We start from the raw sequence: 25,473 nt of genomic DNA, 5'->3' as shown, positions 1-25,473 counted from the left end.
ACGGTAATAGTTCATACCTAAGGAGGTTTTCCTAGCCTTGATAAGAGTAGGGATAACCTCAGGGGAGAGACCCCTGTCCCTCAGGACCTGGGTCTCAACAGCCAGGCCGTCAAAGCCAGCGACTGTAAAGCAGGATGGAAGATCGGTCCTTGAGACAGTAGATCTTCCCGCATTGGCAGTCGCCATACTGCCAGATGAACAACGTTGACGTACCAGGACCGGCGAGGCCAGTCCGGCGCCACCAGAATCACCAGGTGCGGTTCCGAGGTTAACCTGTGGAGGAACCTGGACAGCAACTGAATCGGAGGAAAGGCATACATCAGACGATACTGATGCCAAGGGGCCACTAACGCATCCGAGGCGTCTGCCAGCGGATCGCGCGTTCTTGCCACGAACCTTTCCATCTTTCGGTTTAGCCGAGATGCGAACAGATCCACATCCGGGGATCCCCACTTCACACACAGCATTTAGAAGACCTCCGGGTGTAGGGACCATTCTCCCTGGTCCAGGGTCTGGCGGCTCAGATAGTCGGCCTGCCAATTCTCCACACCCGGAATGTGAACTGCTGAGATTGCCGGGACATGAGTCTCGGCCCAAGACAGAATGTCGGTCACCTCCCGGGCTGCCCGGGCACTCCTGGTGCCCCCTTGGTGGTTGATGTAAGCCACCACGGTAGCATTGTCCGTCTGTACCCGGACAGGACGACCCCGAAGACGGTCCGACCACTGGAAGAGAGAGTTTTATCGCTCGCAATTTCAGCACATTTATCGGGAGGGAGGATTCCTCCTCCGACCAAGTGCCCTGGGCAGACAGGTTGCCCAGGACTCCACCCCAGACCGACAGGCTGGCATCCGTGGTAATCACCGTCCACACCAACGGATGGAAGGACTTGCCCTCCGCCACCGACGGGGACTGGAGCCACCACAGAAGAGCCAATCTGGTCTGACAACTCAATGAGACACTCAGATCCAGAGACTGAGGCAGTCTGTCCCACCTGGCCAGGATCTCCGCCTGGAGAGCCCGCGTGTGAAACTGAGCAAAGGGTATCGCCTCGAAGGCCGACACCATTAGCCCCAGGACCCGCATACAGGTCCTGAGTGACGACGACGGATTGTCCCTGAGGGACCTGAGCTCATCCTGCAAGGTCCAGAGCTTTTCCTCTGGCAAGAACACCTTTGCCTGAGCAGAGTCCAGAACCAGTCGCAGATAAGGAAGACGAACCGATGGAGACGTCGATTTCTGAACGTTGATGGTCCATCCGAACTCCTGGAGCGTCTGCACCGTGATGGACAGATCGTGCACTAGGTCCTGGCTGACACGGAATCTCAGAAGTAGATCGTCCAGGTAACCCAAGACCGCAATGCCCTGGGCCCTCAGCAGGCCCAGAACCGGCGCCAACACTTTGGTAAAAACCCTTGGTGACGAAGCAAGACCGAAAGGTAACGCCACAAACTGGTAGTGGTCCTCTGCGATAGCAAACCAAAGGTACCGCTGATGACCCTCGAAAATGGGCATGTGCAGGTACGCATCCTTGAGATCTATTGAGGCCAGGAATTCCCCTGGGCTAAGGGAGGCCACCACCGAGCGGGAGACTCCATACGGAACTTCCGAACACGCACAAAGCGGTTAAGCGCTTTCAGGTCCAGAATAGGAAGCATTTTGCCCTCCTTTCTGGGCACAGTGAACAGATTGGAATAAAACCCCCGAAACCGGGACAATCACCCCCTGCAGGGTTCATACACATTTTAACCAATAAAATTCCATGACTTTTCCATGACTTCACGTAAATATTCATGACCTAAAGTTTGTTTTTTTTTTTTTTTTTTGTTTTTTTAATCAGGGGAAAGCGCGAACGCAGTCCCCCACTACCACAAATTATGCAGTCGAGTTTCCCGCATTTGGGGAAATCGCAGGGGTCAGCACAGCCGGAGTGCAATGGCTGAGCCTCGCCCTGGGAGAACCACCTTCGTGATCATGGTATCTCCCGTGCCAGGTAAGTATCATGACCTAAAGTTTCATGAAATGTCTATGTATACAAGTTAAATAAGAAGAAAATCCATGTCACACCCAGCATATTTTTACTAAAATAAATGTAAGGTTTAGCACAATGTAAATATTGGAGCAGTGTGAAAATTATTAATTCCAGCACATTGTATACAGCGGAGCAGTAAGGGGAATATAAGATCCAGCACAGTGTATACAGTGGGGCATAGTAAAAAAAAAAAAGCATATGTACAGTAAAAAAATAGGTTTTCCAGCACAGTGTATACAGCAGAGCAGTATGGGGAATATAATGTTCAGCAGTGTATATAGTGGAGCAGTGTAGGGAATAGAAGGTCCAGCACAGTGTATATATTGGAGAAGTGTAGGGAATATAAGGTCAAGCACAGTGTATATAGTGGAGCAGTGTAGGGAATAGAAGGTCCAGCACAGTGTATATAGTGGAGCAGTGTAGGGAATAGAAGGTCCAGCACAGTGTATATATTGGAGACGTGTAGGGAATAGAAGATCCAGCACAGTGTATATGGTGGAGCAGTGTAGGGATCAGAAGGTCCAGCACAGTGTATATAGTGCAGAAGTGTAGGGAACAGAAGGTCCAGCACAGTGTATATAGTGCAGAAGTGTAGGGAACAGAAGGTCCAGCACAGTGTATATAGTGGAGCAGTGTAGGGAATAGAAGGTCAAACACAGTGTATATAGTGGAGCAGTGTAGGGAATAGAAAGTCCAGCACAGTGTATATAGTGGAGCAGTGTAGGGAATAGAAGGTCCAGCACAGTGTACATAATGGAGCAGTGTGGGGAATAGAAGGTCCAGCACAGTATATATAATGGAGCAGTGTAGGGAATAAAAGGTCCAGCACAGTGTATATAGTGGAGCAGTGTAGGGAATAGAAGGTCCAGCACAGTGTACATAGTGGATCAGTGTAAGGAATAGAAGGACCAGCACAGTGTATATAGTGTAGCAGCGTATTTGGTGGAGCAGTGTAGGGAATAGAAGGTCCAGCACAGTGTATATAGTGGAGCAGTGTAGGGAATAAAAGGTCCAGCACAGTGTATATAGTGGAGCAGTGTAGGGAATAGAAGGTCCAGCACAGTGTATATAGTGGAGAAGTGTAGGGAATAGAAGGTCCAGCACAGTGTATATAGTGGAGAAGTGTAGGGAATAGAAGGTCCAGCACAGTGTATATAGTGGAGAACTATCACTGGGGGAGCCAGTCTAAGAGCACGGAGGGGGCTAAAAGAGTACTTAGGGGGGCCAGCAAAGGACGTTGTATAGGAGGGGGATGGGGCAGCTGCATATAGAGGAATTGAACTTTCCATATTCCTAGTGCAGCTTCTGAGAGGAGGAGAAACAACATTCAGCGACATGAGGAATATGAAAGTTCAATTCCTCTCTATGCAGCTGTCCCATCCCATCCCCCTCCTATCCAGCACACGAGACTCCTCACTGGCATTCCACACGAGACTCCAGTCCTCACTGACATTCTGACTGACCTTCCTTCTGCCGCTGCCTTCTTCACACAGATGCGGGCGGGCCGATGGACACCAGCCTGACACCCCCCCCCCCCCCCAGTGCGGAGATGCGGGCGGCCCCGCGGACACCGGCCTGACACCCCCCCAGTGCACGCCCCCCCTCGCTGGTACGTCCCTGAGAGCGGGACAGTAAATGCACGATTTCTTAGTTTCAGTTTCAGCGGATCAATCCGCCGCAGCCTGTCACAGTCTATTCATATTGAAGAGACCAGTGATCAGGATTCAGCTGTGCGCTGCGACTGATTAATCCGCCTAAACTGGAAACAGAGAAAATAGTCCACTTACTGTACCCCGCTCCCACAGAATAAAGGGGGCCCAGAGACAAAAATAAACCGTTGCACAACACTTTTCCATGACTTTTCCAAAACTTTGTAATTTTACTCATTTTCCAGGACTTTTCCAGGCCTGGAAAGTGTCATGTCAAAATCCCATGACTTTTCCAGGATTTTCATGACCGTACGAACCCTGCCCCTGAGCAAGAAGGTCCTGAACCGCTCGGTGCAGGTCCTGCAGACGCCCCGGAGGCAAACGAAGATTTGAGGGAAAGAATCTGTCCGCCGGCCGGGAAAGGAATTCGATCTTGTAACCCAATCTAATGATTTCCTGAACCCACCTGTCCGATATCCGGAGCAGCCAAGGTCGGAGGAAACCACGCAAACGTCCCCCCACCCCTGAAACGGGTGAGGGCGCCCCTTCAGGCAGAGGCGGACTGACTCGCCGAGCCGGCATTGCCTGACTTCTGCTTACCCGCCCAGGGCTTCTTCAGTCCGCCCTGGGTCTTGAAGGGCTTGCCCTTGGATTGGTTCCGAAAGGCACGAAAGGATCCCTGATTGGATCTAGGTGCAGAACCCCGCTTGTCTCGAAAGGACTTGTTCTTCGGGTTCTGGGGCAGCATGGTGCTCTTGCCCCCCCCCCCCCATGATGCCTTTTACCAGGGTATCCAACGCCTCGCCAAAAAGGCGAGAGCCAGCATAGGGAAAATCAGCAACTGTTTTCCGCGAGGAGTGGTCAGCCGACCAGCTCTTCAGCCATATCAGTCATCGGTTAAGTACCGAGACACTAGACAGGCGTGCTACTAAGGGGGCCTCATTTAAGGCCGCATCACACAGATACATGATTCCTTGGTGGATTTGATCCACCATTTCCAGCCGGGCAGGCGGAACATCATCAGACACGAGATTGCTCCTAAGCATCTTAGTCCAATCAGCAACCGCCTGAGCCACCAACGCGGATGCGAAAATGGGTTTGAGCAACGAGCCCGCCACCGTATAGGAATAGCGGGCTATCACCAATGCCATGGACCAGGAGGGGGCCACAGTAATGTAAAAAGTCAAACATTAGGGTAGTTCCCCAACTTAGACATGAGCCACTTGTGTGTAGTGTTGTATGCGGATTGCCTCCAGATGATGTTGTCCTTTGTCCTACACACTTGTACAGGTGTATAAGACTCCAACCGCCGGTCCGTGGGATCCCGGAAAACCGGGGAATCCTCCGTAGGAATCAAGGTAGCCTTGTTTAACACGGCAACAGTGTGATCCACCTGTGGGGGCACACACCATCACGATTCTGTAGCCGGTGCAAGGGGATAAAGCAATTTTAACCGACTAGGCACCACGAATGGACGTTTTAACGTGCACCACATTTCATTAATAGTGTAATGAAACTCAGCGGGGAAGGGAAAAACCTGCGCCGACTTGCGGGTCCTGTGCTTCCCAAATGAGGTCACAACGCCCGGAGGACTGGGCTCATCATCCAAATGTAGGGTTTCCTTAACAGAAACAATTAGTTCATCCATGGTCGCCAGCTCTTCAGACGACCCCGGGGAGGAGGTATCAACCCCTTCCACCTCTGCCTCCCCTTCGGACCCCATGGGGTCCCAGGATGAGCGGGACCCTGAAAAGGGCACGCTCGCAGCAGCAGCCATATCGCCATCTGAATCAGAGGAGAGAGACAATCTGGGCCTCTTTCTAGCAGCACGTTCAGCAATCAGCATTTCCATATTTGACGCCAAAATCGCCACTACAGCGGCCAAATCAGGTCTCAGAGGGGCCACAGGAGAACTGAGAACCCCCACTAGAGCTGGGGGGAATTTGTTGTCCTGAGAATCCATTGCCCAACGTAACAACAGTGCAAGAATTAAGTACCGTCCCTTTAAGATCGCTGCGGAGTGCGCAGCCCACCGCTCCAGCTACAGTGACCAAAGACCCCAAACAGGAGAAGAAAAACTGAGCCAGAAGCGACAATACAGAAAGATATTGAGAGCGATAACCTGCAGAGCTCCGCAGAGTGTTGCCACCGATGTCGCGCTTCAGAGGAAAAGGAAGTGCTGCTAAAGTAGGCTGAACTTATAGGCTGCATGACCCAGGGAAAATGGCTGTCCCATAGAATTGCATAGAAGGCTCCGCCAAAATGGCTGCCGAACTTGCGGTCGAAAACGATCGCTCGGCTATCGCAAAATGGCGGCGGATGGCGCCAAAACAGCATGTAGTATAGCCCATAGTGAAGCCAACATGCTTGCCCATAGCTAAAATGGCGGACCGCGCGGTTTTACCCCGCTGCGGTCGCCACATACACAGTCTGCACCCCCAAACAACGAAGTGACACAGGGAAGGGGACCCCCAAAAACACACAGCGCCGCAGCGCATGTACAAGCGATCCCCGCAGGGACCGCATCAGGGAGTCACACAGGCACAGACATGGGGAAAATACAGCAACACAGGACTGCCACCCCATACAGAGGCCCCACACAGGAGTACTTACCTGTACCAGATGGCGTGGGGAGCCTCTCAGAACGAAAAGCTGCTGTCCTCATCTGACAGGGAATGCCGTTAGCCAGGGACATTGCACTGCAGAATCGCAGATGCGTCCAGTGAGGTAGCCACCTCCCGGCTGCATCCCTGCTGCGAACAGGGATGGGTCGTTCATAATGCCAGGGCGAACCATAGCTGAACGCTCGATGGCGGGCTGGGGGTCCATCTGACCCTCTGCCCTGGAGAACGAGGGCGGCCAGTCCGAATCCCAGCACCGCATGAATCCATCTTCTTCCGAAGAGTCGACTAAAACTAAAGCTGACAAAATAAACAGCTTGTAAAGTAAGAAAAAACTGACATTTTCAAAGAAAATCAAATAAAAGATTAGATAGGCTGAGACTGTAGCCCCAGCACAGGGAAGCCTAACTACTCCTGACGCTAGGCAGATTAAAACTGAGTTGGGAGTGATCACTGCAGGGGGGTATTGACCAGATGGGACAGCCTCCAGGGGTGTGTATATGCAAATGCCTTTTGTTTTGAACTAAGTCTATATGTCTAGCTACTCCTGCGGAGCAGAGGACAATACCCAACAGTGATGACTTAGAGGAGGCAGCGACTGTCGGAGGAAGTAAGAGAAACTGATTTATATCATCCTGCACACTTCTGTGAAAATCAGTGAGCCAATCACACAAGCAGGAAATTACATTTCTGGGGGGCATTCTGTACACCATCTGTGTACAGAACGCCTCCAGATATCCATATTACATTTTACAGAAAATTACAGCATTGTAGACTGAAAAGGAAAGGTAACTTTGAATAACATTCAAACCATAATATGACTTTTGTATGTGTATGAATTATTTTGCATTTTTTCCCCATGAAAGTGGAGTTACCAAACAACTATATGAACAAAGCCCACAACTATATGCATATTTGAAAAGAAAAAGATTAATCACAGAAGATTCATAAAAAAAAAAAAAAGAAAAAAAAATATTGAAGTTACTCTTCTGCAAGGCTTCATTTTGCTTTTGTAAAATAAAGGTGCCCACAACATGCACTCTAATACCACTGTGGGCCAACATGTACAGATTCTGAATGTGGAGGATTATTTCAGATCTGGCTAGACCAGGGTTTGTTTAATCACCAAGTATGGAAAATAAATTAGGCGCAATATCTGTGAAAAAATTGTATGACGAGAAACAATTTATATATATAAATATAAATGGTGGTGGTGAATAAATATGGGATGGTAGTGAAATTAATGTAAACAAAAAATGCTAAAGCAAATTAATGCTAATTATAAGTGCTAGTGCTTAAGTGTAAACATATATGCTAATAAGCCCATGAAACCAATTGCTTGGTATATATGGGTGCAAACTTATGGTGCTGGTGCTTCACTGCAATGGTGTATACCTATAAAAAATAATATTCATAAACCCAAAAAATTACCAACCAGCAAAAAATAATTATATCACAAAAATATCTTTTGTGTGCAAAAAGTGCAAAAAAGAAAAAATGCGAGCATTAGTAAAATACTAAAAAATATTTCTCAAACTTAATAATCTCATATCAAACAATTAAAATAAAGTCAATTGAATAAAGTTCATTATTATAATCCTCCCGTGCCGATAGTGCTAAAAAATAAATAAATTCCAAGGTGCTTGTGATGTTTTTAATTCTAAACCAATCAAGCTTTGTTCACACTTTAATTAATCCTTGACCTCCTCTCTCCTTGGTCACCGCAGCCCAGGTTTAAATTGGTAGAATCACATAGAGGGATAAAGAGGGATGCCACACATAGCGTTATACTGCATAATAAGACGATTTAATTTGTAAAAGATAAGTTCCATAACACTCACAAGGATGGTGTCTGCCCGACACTAGGGATCTGTGCTGTGTAACATTGATCCTCTGCTCAAGTCGTCCGTGAGCAGGGATATGTGAAGCAGTTCCTTTCCAATGCTTGAGCAGTGCTGTCTCAGTGACCAAGGAGAGAGGAGGTCAATGATTAATTAAAGTGTGAACAAAGCTTGATTTTACCCAGGCACTAATTACTGTGGTGGAAGGATCCTCACTGACACATCACAAGTACCTTGGATTTTATTTATTTTTAAGCACTATTGGCACTTTTGGCACGGGAGGATTATAATAATGAACTTTATTCAATGGACTTCATTTTTAATTGTTTGATATAAGATTAAGTTTGAGAAATATTTTTTAGTATTTTACTAATGCTCGCATTTTTTGCTTTTTTGCACTTGCACTTTTTGCACACATAATATATTTTTGTGATATAATTATTTTTTGCTGATTGGTAATTTTTTGGGTTTATGAATATTATTGTTTATAAGTATACACCATTGCCCTGAAGCACCAGCACCTTAAGTTTGCACCCATACATACCAAGCAATTGGTTTCAGGAGCTTATTAGAATATATGTTTGCACTTAAAGCGGAGTTCCACCCTGGTAAAGCTTTTTTTAATAAAAATACCACCGGGACAGTCAGGGCTAGTGCATTCCAAAATGGCTAGCCTCTGATCTGTCCCGGGTTGCACTTACCTTTTAGAAGAAATACTTACCTTGAAAAAGAATTGTCCAGCGCTGCCATCTCAGGTGTGGGCAGCTTGAAGCCAGCGCGATCCTCTTCTGTGTCCTCTTCCGTCTTCTTCGGTCCCACGATGCACTGCACCGGCCCCGCCGTCCCTTCCGGTGCCGCAGCGTCATCCCTGCACAGCTTCTGGGCATGCCCAGAAGCTGTTTAGCAAGGTATGACTGCCCCTGCACCGGAACTGACGTCGGGGCCGGTGCAGGCGCATTGATTCCTGGGAGCGATGACGTTCAGCTCCCAGGAATGATTGCAAGCCAGGAAGTGACAAATCGCTGTGGCTGTCAAGGTGAGGAAGACGAAGTAAGGTAAGTATATTTTCTTCTAAACAAGGTAAGTAAAAAAAAAAAATAAAAATTGCGATTATCCATTTGTTTTTCAGGTGGCAAGTATAATTTTAGGGTGGAACTCCGCTTTAAGCACTAGCACTTTTAATTAGCATACATTTGCTTTAGCATTTGTTTTACATTAATTTCACTACCATCCCATATTTATTCACCACCACCATTTATATATAAAAAAATTTTTTCTCGTCATACAATTTTTTCACAGATATTGCGCCTAATTTATTTTCCTTACTTGCCACATAGCTTTTGCTATTGTTCAGCGGCTGCATTTCTGGTGATTAATTGTTTTTACACATAAGCTTCCTAGGCGCTGGTTTCCCCATTTGATTTAATCACCAAGTATACCCGAAAGGACTTGGGTATGTTATTCTGCCACAAAGGCTACAAAGACTTGCATCCAAACAGCTTTAAAAACACTGTGTACCTGCATGGCACTGATTAGCTGAGAATAAGTTGTATTTGCCATCACCAATGCATCATCAATCCTAATGGCCAGATCATCCTGTAAAATAGAAGAATTGATAGGACAATTTACATTTTTACTTTACATAAGCACAAAATTAGGTTTACAATAAAATCCTTTTCTTGGACTACAACAGGACAAAGGCCACTTAAGATTAATAAAAATACATCACGCTAGTCCATCTACTAACCAGCTGCTAATATTTTAAAAATGGTAAACGCCAGCTCTTGACTGTGTACTAAAATATAATTGTGCCACCTTTATATGTGAAATCACTATACTCCAAATTATGCAATTGTGAAATTAAATGAAAATTCAAAAGCAACAGTTGGGAGTATCAAAATTGAAAGATGGAATGTTAATAAAGTGCTTATCGGAAAATTATTTTCTCTGAGTCCTCCGACAGTCGCCGCCGATAGTATTAGCCTTCACTAATGGGTAATGGCGCCCTCTGCAGGAGCAAGGCTAGGCAGATGATTATCAGGTTAATACAAAAAGCTTTTATATCTCGGCGCGCCACTAGGGGGCCATCCCTCAGCCATTATCCTGAACCCAATCTGACAATACCTCAGTATGTAGCAAGCAATACCTGAAGGCAACAACCCCCAGATCCAACAACCAGAGGCGCGGGGGCGGCGACTGTCAGAGGACTCAGAGAAAAGAATTTTACTGTAAGTTCTTACAAAAAATGGATTTTTGTAAAATCTTACCGTAAAATCCTTTTCTCTTAGCTCATTGACAGACGTAGTCCTCGTGATTCAGCACCTTCGGGTTATGCTGCCCTCCACAGGAGTAGGACTAGACAGGAAATAAAATGCTCTGGCCACACCCTAGGGGCAGTCCCCGAGGGTATATCCTCTCTCTCCCTCTGCCACAGCAAATCAGTTATGTCACAAAGCAGTGTTTAGAGAATTTAACCCAACCCAACTCCAAAACAGAGGGGCGGGTACTACGTCTGTCAATGAGCTAAGAGAAAAGGATTTTACGGTAAGATTTTACAAAAATCCATTTTTCTCTATCGCTCATTGACAGACGTAGCCCTCGGTGATTCAGCACCTTCGGGATGTCCCAAAGCAGTACCACAAATGAGGGGTGGGAAAAAATGGAAAATAAATCCAATCTAGAAGGCCCAACCGGTGCCAACTAGAAGTTTTACAATGCTCATCCTCAATGATGAGACTCAACAAAAAATTTTTCAACAGAAAAAATCCTCGAGGTAGACCTCCGGTCTCCTCAAATTACGGCCTGCAAAACCTTGCGGCCAAATGAGGCATCCGCCGATGCCATCACATCAATTTTATAAAATTTTGTAAAGGTATGTACCGACGACCAGGTGGCCGCCTTACATACCTGGACCACTGACGCCTGATGGCGGAAGGCCCAGGAAGTACTGAGCGCTCGAGTGGAGTGCGCCCTAACAGGGAACGGAGGACTCCGACCCTTAAAGTGGAGTTCCACCCTATTTTTATACTTACCTCCATCTTCTCGCTCCGGGTCACCTGAAAAAGAAATGGATAATCGCATATTTTTTTTTTTTTTACTTACCTCGTAGCGAAGAAAATATACTTACCTTACTTCCTTCTTCCTCCTTCCTCGGCCGCGGCCCGTCGTCACTTCCTGGCTCTGCAATGATTCCTGGGAGCTGGACGTCATAGCTCCCAGGAATCATTGCGCCTGCACCGGCCCCGACGTCAGTTCCGGGTCGCGCGCGTCATCCCCTTCTAAACAGCTTCTGGGCATGCCCAGAAGCTGTGGAGGGGTGACGCGCGCGACCCGGAAGTGACGTCGGGGCCGGCGCAGAGCATCGTGGGACCACAGAAGGCGGAAGAAGACGCCGAAGAGGACGCGCTGGCTTCAAGCTGCCCACATCTGAGATGGCAGCGCTGGACAAGACGTTTGCAAGGTAAGTATTTCGTCTTGCAGGTAAGTGCAACCCGGGACAGATCAGAGGCTAGCCATTGTGGAATGCACTAGCCCTGACTGTCCCGGGGGTATTAAAAAAAAAAAAAAAAAAAATCCAGGGTGGAACTCCGCTTTAATAGAATAAGCCTGTACCACCGTCTGTCTAATCCATTTGGCGATAGTCGCGGCAGATGCAGGCAACCCCTTTCTGGGGCCATCCGTGATCACAAAAAGTGAATCCGTCTTACGGAACGATTCCGTAGCCTTCAGGTATACCCTGATTGCCCGAACCACATCCAAGGAATGCAACGCATGTTCCCGATGACGATTGGAGGACACAAGGAAGGTAGTACAATATCTTCATTCAGATGAAAATCTGAAACCACCTTAGGAAGAAAGGATGGCTTAGGATGAAGTACTACCTTATCCCTATGAATCACTAAGTATGGGGACTGGCATGATAAAGCAGCCAGTTCTGACACCCTGCGTGCAGAAGTGATAGCCACCAAGAAGGCCACCTTCTGGGATAAAGTAAGCATGGGAATCTCCCTGATGTTTTCAAAGGGAGGTTTCTGTAGAACCGACAAAACCAAATTAAGATCCCAGGGCGGTAAGGGCGCGCGGACTGGTGGAGCCAGGTGCCGCACCCCCTGGATGAAATTCCGCACCAAGGACCTGGTAGCTAAAGGTTTCTGAAAGAAGATTGCTAATGCTGAAACTTGACCCTTGATGGTGCTCAAGGCCAGTTTCTGCTCAACCCCTTTTTGCAAAAAGGCCAATATTCGAGTCACCGAATAGGTACGTGGAGGAAATCCTAAAGATTCGCACCACGCGATATAAGTCTTCCATGTGTGATAATAGACTCTGCTGGAAGTCGCTTTCCTTGCTTTAATAAGGGTAGGAATGACTGAAGCTGACAACCCTCTGTCCTTCAGTACTTGGGTCTCAATGGCCAGGCAATTAAAACCAGCGACTGTAAAGCACGATGGTAGATTGGTCCTTGAGACCGCAGATACTCCCCGAGACGAAGTTCCCACGGAACGTCCGCGACTAGCATGTCCAAGTCGGCCAGGCCGGCTTGACGAGGCCAGCCTAGAATTTCTAGGACCACTGGCGCTGACTGGATCTGAACCAGGCGTCCCTAGAGCTATCTGGCCCCGACCATCCGAGAAAGTCTGGTCGTTATCTGTTCCCACACATTTATCAGACACCTGATTCCTATCAGGAACGGTGATCTTTCCTGGTTGAACCTCAGGGACCGAAGTCACCTGGCTAGAGGCTTCTTGGTCTGTCTGGTCAACCAGATCCGATTCCTGTGGGGAATTGAGACTATTCTTTGGAAAAGGTAAAGGAAAGGATCTGTTCAGGGAACGGTAACTACCGCTCCCTGTAGTACTTAAATGTTGGAAGGGAAGAATCGCACCGGTAGCAGTAGTCGATGCTCGATCTAATGTCCTGAATACCGGTGAAAACGTCCCCCCACCCTCAAACCGGGTGGGGGCGCACCTTCAGGCTGTGTAATCCTTTGCTTTGGGTTTGGCTGAGTCGGTCCTCTGTTTGTCCGACCAGCCCTTCTTGAACCCTCCTGGAGGAGTCTTGCCTTTCCCGCTTGTTCCAGCCGGGCGTGCGAACCCTTTATGGGCGGTAAAGAAAGGTCCTCGCTTGTTACGAGGTCCCTTAGGCTGGCCATACACTATACAATTTTCTTATTCAATTTCCTTTCGATTTACCTTAAACTATGTAGTGCAAGGGCCTGCCTGATTGCATACAAATTGAAAGTGTTTAGGTTTGACCCTACATTACATGGTTTTGGTAAATCTAAAGGAAAGTTGAACAAGAAAATTGTATAGTGTATGGCCAGCCTTAGCTTTAGCAGCCTGTGGCAAGAAAGTGCTCTTGCCCCCAGTGGCGTCCTTAATGATCTCATCTAGGGTGGCCCCAAATAGGCGATTCCCCTGAAAGGGGAGATTCGTCAAGGTCTTTTTGGAACCTAGGTCTGCTGACCAGCATTTCAACCACAGCACACGTCTGAGGATTACCGCTGACATAGATGCATGCCCTAATAGGGGGGTAGTATCCAAGGCTGCGTCACAGACAAACTGTAGCCCTTGTATAATCTGTTCCATCAAATCAGATGTTCCCTGGGGGATATCTTTCCCCCTCAGGTCTTGGCGTACCAATCTCGCCCATTCCGTTAGTGTCTGGGAAACTAGACCAATAACAATTACTGGTCTAAATGCTGACCCTATCAGGGAGAAGATAGTGCGGGACTCCGCTTCCACCTTTCGATCCACCGGATCCTTAAAGGACGAAGTGTCCTCCACTGGGATAACCGTGGCTTTATTCAGCCTGGAAATAGTTGGATCCACCACTGGTGGTACCGTCCATTTCTTACTGAGGGATTCCTCAAACGGATAGCGTCTAGCAATACGCTTGGAAATAGTAAAGGTACGCTTAGAATGCTCCCATTCTTCTTTAATTTTATTACCAAAACACTTGGGTACAGGAAAAACCTTCACCGTTTTGATGGGCTTGTTAGTACCAAAGGGAATCTCAGTTTCAGTTGCCTCTGCCGGTAAAACCTCAAGTCTTAAGGTTTCCTGTACCGCCACAACTAGTGCGTCCACCAATGCTTCTTCCTGAATTATGGCGGAAGAATGAACGTCCTCCTCACTGTCTGAGGGAACTTTACCTGAGATAACAGCCCTTGCAGAGGGACCTGCAGCTGCAGTGATCATCTCTGAATCTGTGTCAGAGGTGTCAGATGATATAGGGGTAGGCGGGGGTCACTTTCTTGACCCCCGTCCCTGACAGGCCGTCTCCACCCGAGCCACCAAAGACTCCAAAACTGATGTAAATGCGTCTATACTCTGTGCACCGGCGGGTCCCGTGGTCCCCTCAAGGGAAACAGGTGGGGGTGCTTGTGTGGCAGGGTCCATGATAATTCCAGTTACTACCCGGAAAATTCAATCCAAAAATAAAACTTTTTTTTTTTTTTTTTAGACCCCCAGCGCCACAAAGCCCCTCAGTGTTAGCTGCTCAGGGACCCCTATCGAGCGAGAGAGAGAGAGAGAGAGAGAGAGAGAGAGAGAGAGAGAGAGAGATAGACCCCCAGGCTCACCACTTGATGCTCAGAGTTTTCCACTGCACTTGTCTCAGCACTGTCTCGAATCGACAGGAAGTCTCTTGGCTGGCTGCCCGGGAAAAAAGGAGGCGGCTCCGCCCCTCCGTACGCCTTCCGGCGCCTCCCCTAGCTCCACGAGGTGTTTGGGTCACCTCAAACATGGCCGCCCCCATGCTGGAGACACGAGGCTACGCCAAAATGGCGGCCTTGTGCGATCTAGCAAACAATGGCGGCGGTTGTACCGAATAGCGGCGTGACTGCAGAGCATCACAACACCTTCTCTACATGGCGGTACCGGACCCTGGCGGACCGCATGGCCGTCGGAAGGCCTGCTATTGCTGGAGACCTGACTTGGAAAGCAGTCTACATGTCCGTGGCTTCTGACTGGTAGGATACTTATATTATCACAGTAAGATTCCCATACTGCCACTGATTACAATCTTTTAACATATTTACAATTAGATTGTCAGCTCCCAAACCAAGCCTCCTGGCTTTTTGCACATAAAAATCACACTCAAAGTAGGGGGATCTGTGCCATGTTATAGGATAGAGGGGAACTCATCCTTACCATACAGAGAGGGGCCCGCGTTCACCACAAGACCCGTCAGGGGAAAGGGGGAACATACTACTCACCATACCGGAACCAGGCGGGCACCAACTCCTGACAGTACCCCTCTCCACCGGGGCGGGAGGGCTGTCGACCAATACGGACGCCGTGACTCATGGTCCTTGGCATTTCAGCGAGATGTTTAACTCGCAGGGTCAGTCCCTCCAGTGGGACTATGTCGCGGCCGACCCAGCGCGGAGCTATGGCCTGCACGCGCTCGTAGGCTGAACTGGGGTGACCACCGGATCGCAACATCCAGCCGTCGCCCAGTTCAGCTTTCTTGCTTGAAGATCTCACAGGAACACTGGAGAAAAAAAGCTGTCTAAAAAATCTTTTTAAGAAAAAAATCCTGCCAGGACCGAAGATCCCAGCAAGGTATCTAGGTCCTTACTCCTGACTATACCCTCGGGGACTGCCCCTAGGGTGTGGCCAGAGCATTTTATTTCCTGTCTTGTCCTACTCCTGTGGAGGGCAGCATAACCCGAAGGTGCTGAATCACCGAGAACTACGTCTGTCAATGAGCGATAGAGAAAAATCTATTTTCTCTTACGTCCTCTTGACAGTCGCCGCCCGATGGTATTAGCCTTCACTAATGGGACGTCCCAAAGCAGTGCAGGTATGAGGGGTGGGAAAAGCAACGCAACCATATTAGAAGGCAACGCAAAAAGCCGGGCCAGTAACAACCTGAGCCCACAGGAAAAAAACAGAACGAACCCAGAAACAACAAAAAAACACCCCAAGAAGGGGGGACAGTAAAGATAATGTCCCCTTAAACAACTGCCGCACCCAAAACTTTGCGGCAAAAGGAAGCATCCGAAGATGCCAAAACATCAAGTTTGTAAAACTTTGTGAAAGTGTGCACGGACGACCAAGTCGCCACCTTGCACACCTGAGCCACAGAAGCCTGATGGCGAAAAGCCCAAGAGGCACTAACGGCTCGAGTAGAATGGGCCTTTACCGGAAAAGGAGGAATCCGACCCTTAATGGAATAGGCCTGAACAATCGTCTGTCTGATCCAGTTAGAAATGGTTGCCGCGGAGGCGGCCGATCCCTTCCCAGGGCCCTAAGGAAGAACAAATAGAGAATCAAGTAAATACATATTCACCAGCACACCAAGGATCTTGCAAAAGCAGCCCAAAAACTTTATTCAAGTTACGATCACATCAAAAAATAGTGCAACGTTTCGGAGCCGCACAGGACCCTTTCGTCAGGCATGTGACGAAGGGGTCCTGTGCAGCTCCGAAACTTTGCACTATTTTTCGATGTGATCGTAACTTGAATAGAGCTTTGGACTGCTTTTGCAAGATCCTTGGTGTGCTGGCGAATATGTATTTACTTGTAACTAATCCAGTTGCCAACTGGTGATCGCTTCAGCACCCAATATACACGAGCCTACAAACCAGGAAGGTGTGCGATAGGAATATGAACTATACAAATAGAGAATCAGACTGCCGAATCGACTCCGTGGCGGACACATAGACCTTGACTCTCCGGACCACATCCAGGGAATGCAAGGCAAACTCCTTAGGATGCTTGGGTCGTGCACACAGCAAAGGCAACACGATAACTTCATTGAGGTGGAATGAAGAAACCACCTTGGGAAGAAAGGACTGATCGGTCGCAGAACCACCTTATCTCTAGCAAGTACCAGATAAGGAGAACGGGAGGACAAGACCGCCAATTCAGACACTCTGCGAGCCGACGTGATAGCCACCAGAAAGACAACTTTCTGTGACAACACAGACAGCTGAATCTCTCTGATGTTCTCGAAGGGAGGTTGTTGTAGCACAGACAAAACGAAATTGAGATCCCATGGAGGCAAAGGAACTCTCCTCGGGGGAGCAAAATGCTGCACCCCCTGAATGAAGGTGCGGACCAAGGAATGCAACGCCAAAGGTCATTGAAAAAAGATGGCCAAGGCCGACAACTGACCCTTGACCGTAGTCAGCCAGATGCTAAACCACGTCCTTCTGCAGGAAGGCAAAGACCTTCGCCACCGAGAAGGAACGAGGGTGAAGACCATTCACTTCGCACCAAGTGATATACGCTTTACGAGCCTTTAACAAGGTAGGGATGACCGCCTGTGGAAGACCTCTATCTCTCAGGACCTGGCTTTCAACAGCCATGCCTTTAAAGTCAGAGACTGGCAAGCAGGATGGAAGATCGGTCCTTGAGACAGAAGATCATCTCGCAGTGGAAGCCGCCAGGGAGGTTCGACGACCATCTGAACGATGTCCGCGTACCAGGACCGTCGAGGCCAGTCCGGGGCCACTAGAATGACTGACATACATTCCGACTCCAACCTGCGGAGGAACCTGGACAACAGTTGAATCGGAGGAAAGGCATAAAGTAGCCGATAGTGGTGCCAAGGCACCACCAACGCGTCCGCGGCGTCTGCCAGAGGATCTCGAGTCCTGGCCATGAACCTTTCCACCTTATTGTTGAGATGGAACGCAAACAGATCCACGTCTGGGGTTCCCCACCGGGCGCACAGGAGGTGAAACACCTCCGGATGTAAGGACCATTCCCCTTGGTCCAAAGTCTGGTGACTCAGATAGTCCGCCTGCCAGTTTTCTACACCCGGAATGTGAACGGCCGAGATCGCCGGTACATGCGATTTGGCCCAAGAAGAATCTCGGCCACTTCCTTGGCTGCCCAGGCACTCCTCGTGCCCCCTTGGTGATTGATATAAGCCACAGCCGTGGCGTTGTCCGTCTGTACCCGGACCGGACACCCCGGAAGCGGAGATGACCACCGGAACAGACAAAGCTTGATCGCACGGAGCTCTAAGACGTTTATCAGCAGCGAAGTCTCCCCCGCTGACCACGTCCCCTGGGCACAAAGCGTGCCCAGAACTCCTCCCCAGCCCAACAGGCTGGCATCCGTGGTGAGAATCGTCCATAACAGAGACCTGAAGGTCTGGCCCTGTGTCAAGGACGGTGACCGGAGCCACCACAAGAGATCCGACCAGACGATTCAATGAAATCCTCCTTTCCAAGGACTGAGGCACCCTGTCCCATCTGGCCAGGATCTCCGATTGCAAGTCCAGGTGTGAAATTGAGCAAACGGAACTGCTTCGAAGGCAGAGACCATCAAGCCCAGAACCGGCATGCAAGTCCGCAAAGATGAGAGATCGTTGAGCCTGAGAGCTTCGATCTCCTCCCGCAGAGTCCCGAGTTTGTCCTTCGGAAGGAAGACCCGAGTTTGAGCAGAGTCCAGGACCATCCCTAGGTACTGAAGACGTGTTCAGGGAGTCAGTGCTGACTTCTGAAAATTGATGGTCCACCCGAACTCCTGTAACCGTCACGGCCAGATCGCTCGCCAAGGTCACACGAGTTAGACCTTAACAAGAGGTCGTCCAGGTAACCGAGGACCGCAATGCCCCGTAAACGCAGTACAGCTAGAACTGAAGCCAACACCTTGGTGAAAACCCTGGGAGCCGAAGCGAGACCAAAAGGCAACGCCACAAACTGGTAGTGCTCCCCAGCCACCGTGAAGCGGAGGTATCTCTGATGACCCTCGAAAATAGGGATGTGTAGATACGCATCCTTTAGGTCGATGGAAGCCAGGAAGTCCCCAGGCCTCAATGATGCCACCACCGACCGGAAGGATTCCATCCTGAACTTCTGTATCTGCACAAAGCGTTCAGAGACTTCAAATCCAGAATCGGACGCACCTTGCCCTCTTTCCTGGGCACAGAACAGTTTGGAGTAAAACCCGCGAAACCTTTCCCGTGAAGGAACGGGTACAATTACTCCTTGGGCAAGCAAATCGTGCACTGCCCCCATGAGATCTCAGAGACTATTGGGGGACAGCTGGAGATTGGACGGGAAGAACCTGTCTGCGGGGCGAGATCGAAACTCGATCTCATACCCTGAACGAATCAGTTCGTGAACCCACCTGTCCTGAATGCCGGACAAGGGTTCCTGAAAGCAAAACAGACGTCCCCCCACCCCGACAACGGGTGAGGGCGTCCCATCAGGAAGAGGTGGACTGGGCCGCCGAGCCACACTGACCAACTTTTGGCTTAACCGACCACGGCTTCTTGTGGCCCCCGGGAAATCAGAAGGGTTTACCCTTCTCCTGCGTCCCAAAGGCACAAAAGGAATTACGTTGAGTCTTGAAGGAGGGCCCCCTCCACGTGCGGGGGGGACTTACCCTTAGTGACCTGGGGCAACAGATTACTCTTACCTCCCGTGAGCCCCTTAACTCATCTAGAGTTTCCCTAAAAAGACGATCCCCCTCATAGGGGACCTCAGACACTGTCTTTTTGGACGCGTGGTAAGCCGACCAGCTCTTTAACCAGGTAATGCGGCAGTTCGCAATCCCCACCGCTGACAACCGGGCGACTAACGGAGCCTCGTCCAAGGCCGCGTCGCACAGGAACATCGCAGGTTGGAGAAGCTGATCCACCATGGCAAGGGCAGTCAAAGAGGCCGACTCCACCAGAGTGCTATGAAGCCCCTTGCATCATGTCGTGAGCGCCTGAGAGGCCATCACCGAGGCAAACAGGTTTCAACAGGGAACCCGCCACCAGATAAATGTGGCGGGTGAGCGCTTCCACACGCCTATCTGCCGGATCCCTAAACATCGGGGAATCCTCTACTGGCATCAAAGTGGACTTATTCAGCCTAGACACAGTGTGATCCACTTTTGGGGACACCACCCAACGTTTGTCGACCGCCTCCAAAAACGGATAGCGGATGGAAAAATGCTTAGGCACCACCAACATGTGCTTAATGCGCCACCACTGGTCATTCACAATCTCGTGAAATTCCTCAGGGCAGGAAAAAGCCTGACCCGACTTCAGGGGTCTGCGGAACCCGAAAGCAGACCGCTTGCTTGACTGAGATGGCTCATCGTCAAGATTGAGAGTTTATTTTATGGCGCTAATGAGAGCATCCATCGTAGCGCATTCCCACGCTACCGAGGAGGAAGATTCCTCCTCCCTCTCAGAAGCGGAGGAACGGGCCCCCTCAGGGGGACCATCGTCTGTGGCAACCAATTCAGAGGACTGGGAGGGCACAGGCCGTTTTTTGGAGGTGCTTTCTGACATCAGCAGATTCACCTGGGATGCCAAATTCGCAAGAGCAGAAGATATGGAGGCCATGGAAGAGGATTCAGGTGTACCCGAAGCCCCCACCAGGTCTGTGGGAAATTTATTATCCTGGGAGTCCATTTTTGCCTCAAAATGAAAAAGGGACGCTAGCCCTGAATCGGCGGTTCCCGCGGACCCGCCCCCCCCCCCCCCCCCCCAGCGATCTGCACAAACAGAAAGAGCCCCCTGAGAATACACACTAGACACAAGCAAAATTCAATTTGGTTGAAAAATGGTAGAGGAATGAGCAAAAATCCCCCAGCCTGTCAGTACTTGCCACCAGCGTCCTGCACAGGAGAAGTGTGAAGAAGGAGGAAGTGACCTCACATAGCTAGAGGCCCAGCCCTCGAGCCCACCAAGAAAGGTGCCTATTGAAACTCAATGGAAAAGGTCACAGGGAAAATGGCCACTTGCCCTTACTAGGCATTGCCCACATCCAAGATGGCGCAGATCGGGAGCATGTGCACAATCCCAAAATGGCTGCTGTCCTCACACAGAGCTTAGAATCTGCTCACCATAAACATGGCAGCTGCTCCAAACGGCGGCAAAAAAAGTGTACAAACACATTCTGGCTATCATTGGGGACCCCAGGGAGACCCCTACAGCCCCCCAGCGGGAGCAGGGAGGGAGAAATAACCCTCCCTGGGGGAAGAAGGGGGATCCTACAGAGACCACCAGCCCTGCTATCCCCTAAGAGTGGGCCCAAAACCCCCAAAAAGTCCCCAGGGACAAGGGGGTATCAGTACTCACCAGTCCAGGAAGTGGGCACCGCTCTGATACGGGAGACCTCCCACTCTAAGTGGGGGTGCCGTCAGCCAAGGAGGGATGCTGGCAACACGCGGGCGATCCGGGTTGAGACACCCTCAGCGAAGGCGCAGCTCCGCAGGCTCGTCCCCATTTGGAGGGGCCTGGGCGTACAAGTAACCTGTGATGCTCGTTGGCAGGCTGGGACTCCATAAGGATCTATAATACCCAGTCCGAGGCCCAGCTCTACAGTCACTTGTAGTCCTCCAGGAAAGGAATCCCTGACTAACTAGTGATACTGAGAGAAATAAAAATCTATTGTGCAAAGAAAAACACATGAATTCAGAAAAAAAAACAAAGAAAGCTGAGACACAAGGTCCCAGCAGAAAAACCTAACCAGCTCCTGAGCTAGGCAGCGTAAAACTGAGGTAATGTTAGATTGGGTTCAGTATAATGACTGAGGGATGGCCCCCTAGTGGCGTGCCGAGGTATAAAAGTTTTTTGTATTAACCTGATAATCAATTATCTGCCTAGCCTTGCTCCTGCACAGGGCGCCATTACCCATTGGTGAAGGCTAATACCATCGGGCAGCGACTGTCAGAAGACGTAAGAGAAATTATTTTCTCTGAGTCCTCTGATAGTCGCAGCTCTTCCATATGTTCTTCACTATTGGGTAATGGCGCCCTTTGCAGAAGCAGGCTAGGTAGTGAAAACTTATTTTAAAAAAGCTTGACACAAGACACACCTTAAGGGGCTGACCCTCTCGACATTACCCTCAGCCACACAGTGCTGCTAATCAGTTTCGTAGCAAGCAGTACAGGAAGACAAACAACCCCAGAATAGAGGGGCGGGGGCTGCGACTGTCAGAAGACAGAGAAAAGAATTTTACGGTACATTCCATACGTTCTTCACTATTGGGAATTTCCAAAGCAGTGCAGGTGTGGGAAAAGACGCGACCAACAGAACGGTAACGTGCTAACAAGGCCAGAAAACAAAACATGGCCAACAGGGCAACAAAAACTCAACAGGGGCTAACCCCAGAACAACAAATTCACCCAAGGAAGAGAAAAAAAAAACTTGACTCTTCCAACAAACCGCAGCGCTCAAAACTCTGCGGCTAAAGGAAGCATCTGGTGATGCCAACACGTCAATCTTGTAGAATTTTGTAAAAGTGTGCACAGACAACAAGGTCGCTGCTTTGCACACCTGAGCCACAGAGGCCTGATGGCAAAAATCCCAAGAGGCGCTCATGGCTCTAGTAGAATGTGCCCTCACAGGGAAAGGAGGCACCTGACCCTTGAGTGAATAGGCCTAACCAATAGTCTGTCTGATCCATTTAGAAATGGTTGCAGCGGACGCAGCTGAACCCTTCCGAGGTCCCTCAGGAAGGACAAACAGGGAATCAAACATCCTAAAGGATGCCGTGGCTGACAGGTAAACCCTGATCGCCCGCATCACATCCAAGGAATGCAAGGCAAATTCCTTGGGATGCTTAGGCTTCGCACAAAGCGAAGGTAAAACAAGGTCTTCATTGAGATGGAAAGCAGACACCACCTTAGGAAGAAAAGACGAATTGGGTCGCAGGACCACTTTATCCCTATGAACAACCAGATAAAGGTGAACTGCAAGACAGCCGCCAATTCAAACACTCTGCGAACCACTTTCTGGGACAACACAGGCAGAAGAATTTCTCTGATGTTCTCAAAGGGAGACAGTTGCAAGACGGATAAAACCAAATTCAGGTCCCACGGAGGCAAAGGAGCCCTCCGCGGGGGGGCCAGATGACGCACCTCATGAATAAAGGTGCTAATCAGGGAATTAGTTGCCAAGGGATGCTGGAAGAAAATGGCAAAGGCTGAGAACTGACCCTTGATCGTGCATAGCGCCAAACGCTGTTCAACACCTTCCTGCAGGAAGGCCAAAACCCTCACCACCGAAAAGTAGCGAGGACGAAACCCTTGCGACTCATCCCAGGCAATACACGCCTTCCAGGTACGATGGTAAATCTTCCTGGAACATAGCCTTCTGAGCTCTCAGCAAGGTAGGAATGACAGCATTAGAGAGACCTCCGTCTCTCAACACCTGGCTCTCAACAGCCAGGCCATTAAAGCCAGAGACCGTAAAGCAAGATGGAAGATCGGCCCTTGAGACAGCAGATCTTCTCTTAGAGGTAGCCGCCAGGGAGGCTCAACGACCATCTGCACAAGGTCTGTGTACAAAGACCGACAAGGCCAGTCTGGGGCCACCAGAATTGCCTGCACCTGTTCCGACGCCAACCGGCTGAGGAACCTGGACAACAGCTGAATTGGGGGAAAGGCATAAATCAACCAATACCGGTGCTAAGGCACCACCAACACATCCGTGGCGTCCGCCAGAGGACCTCGGGCCCTGGCCACGAACCTTTCCACCTTTTTGTTGAGGTGGGACGTGAACATATCCACATCCAGCGTCCCCCACCGGGCACACAGGAGACAAAACGCCTCCGGATGCAGGGACCATTCCCCCTGATCCAAGGACTGACGACTCAGATAGTCCACCTGACAATTTTCCACTCCAGGAATGTGAACAGCAGAGATAGCTGGAACGTGCGTTTCGGCCCAGGTCAGAATCTCGGCCACTTCCTTGAGCGCCCGGGCACCCTTAGTGATTGATGAAAGCCACCGCTATGGCATTGTCGGTTTGAACCCGAACCGGGCGACCGTGCAACCACGGCCCCCAATGGAGCAGGCAAAGTTTGAACGCCCTGAGCTCCAGGACATATCGGCAACAAGGATTCCTCCGCCGATCACGTCCCCTGGGCACAGAGGGTGTCCAGTACTCCACCCCAGCTTGTCAGGCTGGCATCCGTGGTGATCACCGTCCACAACAGGGGCAGAAAGAACTTGCCCTGGCTCAGAGCGGGTGACAGGATCCACCATGAAAGCTCTGACCTCTTAAGACGGCTCAAACATATCCTGTCCAGGGACTGTGGGTCCTTGTTCATCTGACAAGAATCTCCGCTTGCAGAGTCCTTGTGTGAAACTGAGCAAACGGGATCGCCTCGAAGACCCGCAGGGAGGAGAGATCGTGGTCCCTGAGGGACCTGATCTTGCCCTGCAAGGTCTGAAGCTTTTCCTCTGGGAGAAAACTTTTGCTTGAGCGGAGTCCAAGAACATGCCCAGGTAACTCAGATGGACTGACGGAGTCAGTGCCGACTTCTGAAAGTTGATGGTCCACCCGAACTCCTGGAGCGTCTGAACCTTGACCGTCAGATCGCCCTTAACATGGGCTCGCCCTTAACAAGATGTCGTCCAAGGAGGACTGCAATCCCCCTCTTGCGCAGCAGAGCCATCATCGGAGCCAACACCTTGGTGAAGACACTGGGAGCCAAAGTTGGACCAAATGGTAATGCCACAAATTGAAAGTGCTCCTCTGCCACTGCGAAGCGGAGATACCGCTGATGACCTTCGCAGATATGCATCCTTTAAATCGATGAAGGCCAGAAAATCCCCTTGACTTAAAGCCAGCACCCCCGATTGGATGAATTCCATCCAGAACTTCTGCACCCGCATAAAGCGGTTCAGAGACTTCAGGTCCAGAATCGGACGCACTTTGCCCTCTTTCCTGGGCACCGTGAACAGGTTGGAATAGAACCCGCAAAACCGTTCCCGCAAAGGGACCGGTACAATAAATCCTTGAGCAAGAAGATCTTGCACAGCCCCCTTGAGATCCCTTAAACGATTGGGAGACAGACGGAGATTGGACGGAAAGAACCTGTCTGCGGGGCGAGATCGAAATTTAATCTTGTACCCTGAATGAATCAGTTAAGAAACCCTTTTGTCCTGAATTTGGGACAACCAGGGTTCCTGAAAGTAACGCAGACGTGCCCACAACCCTGAAACGGGTGAGTGTGTCCCTTCAGGCGGAGGAAGACTGGGCCGCAGCGCCAGACCGACCGGCCTTGGGTTTACCAGACCAGGGCTTCTTGTTACCGACAGAGGCCTTGAAGGATTTTCCTTTTTCCTGTGCCCCTGGCACGAAAAGGCCACCAATGAGCCTTGAAAGAAGGACCCCGCCGTGCGCAGGGTGATTTACCCTTTGCGGCTAGGGGCAGGAGGCAGGAGGGTACTCTTACCCCCTGCGAGACCCTTGACAATCTCATCCAAGGATTCACCAAAAGGTCTTTCCCCCAAATAAGCGATTTCAGACACAGTCTTTTTTGAGGCATGGTAAGCCGAACAAGCTCTTCAACCACATGCGGCGGAGTGCGATCCCCACCACAGACAACCTTGCGACCAGAGGAGCCTCGTCCAGGGCCA

General features: G+C 49.9%; 1 protein-coding gene across 1 annotated transcript in view; it reads right to left on the bottom strand.

The window, feature by feature from the left end:
- Positions 1 to 25,473, bottom strand: part of LOC309548215 (RING finger protein 17-like) — a gene marked incomplete at both ends in the record, with an annotated part of 197,925 nt that overhangs the window by 66,422 nt on the left and 106,030 nt on the right. The window contains one exon of the mRNA XM_082248169.1: positions 9,662 to 9,739. Within this exon, the coding sequence (XP_082104295.1) occupies positions 9,662 to 9,739 (78 nt within the window). The remainder of the gene's footprint in view (positions 1 to 9,661; positions 9,740 to 25,473) is intronic.

Source organism: Pelophylax lessonae (genome assembly GCF_965119305.1).
Source record: "Pelophylax lessonae genome assembly, chromosome: 2".
NCBI classification, from domain to species: Eukaryota; Metazoa; Chordata; class Amphibia; order Anura; family Ranidae; genus Pelophylax; species Pelophylax lessonae.
Note: the sequence above shows the minus strand (reverse complement) of the source record. Positions and strands in the feature narration are given on the sequence as shown.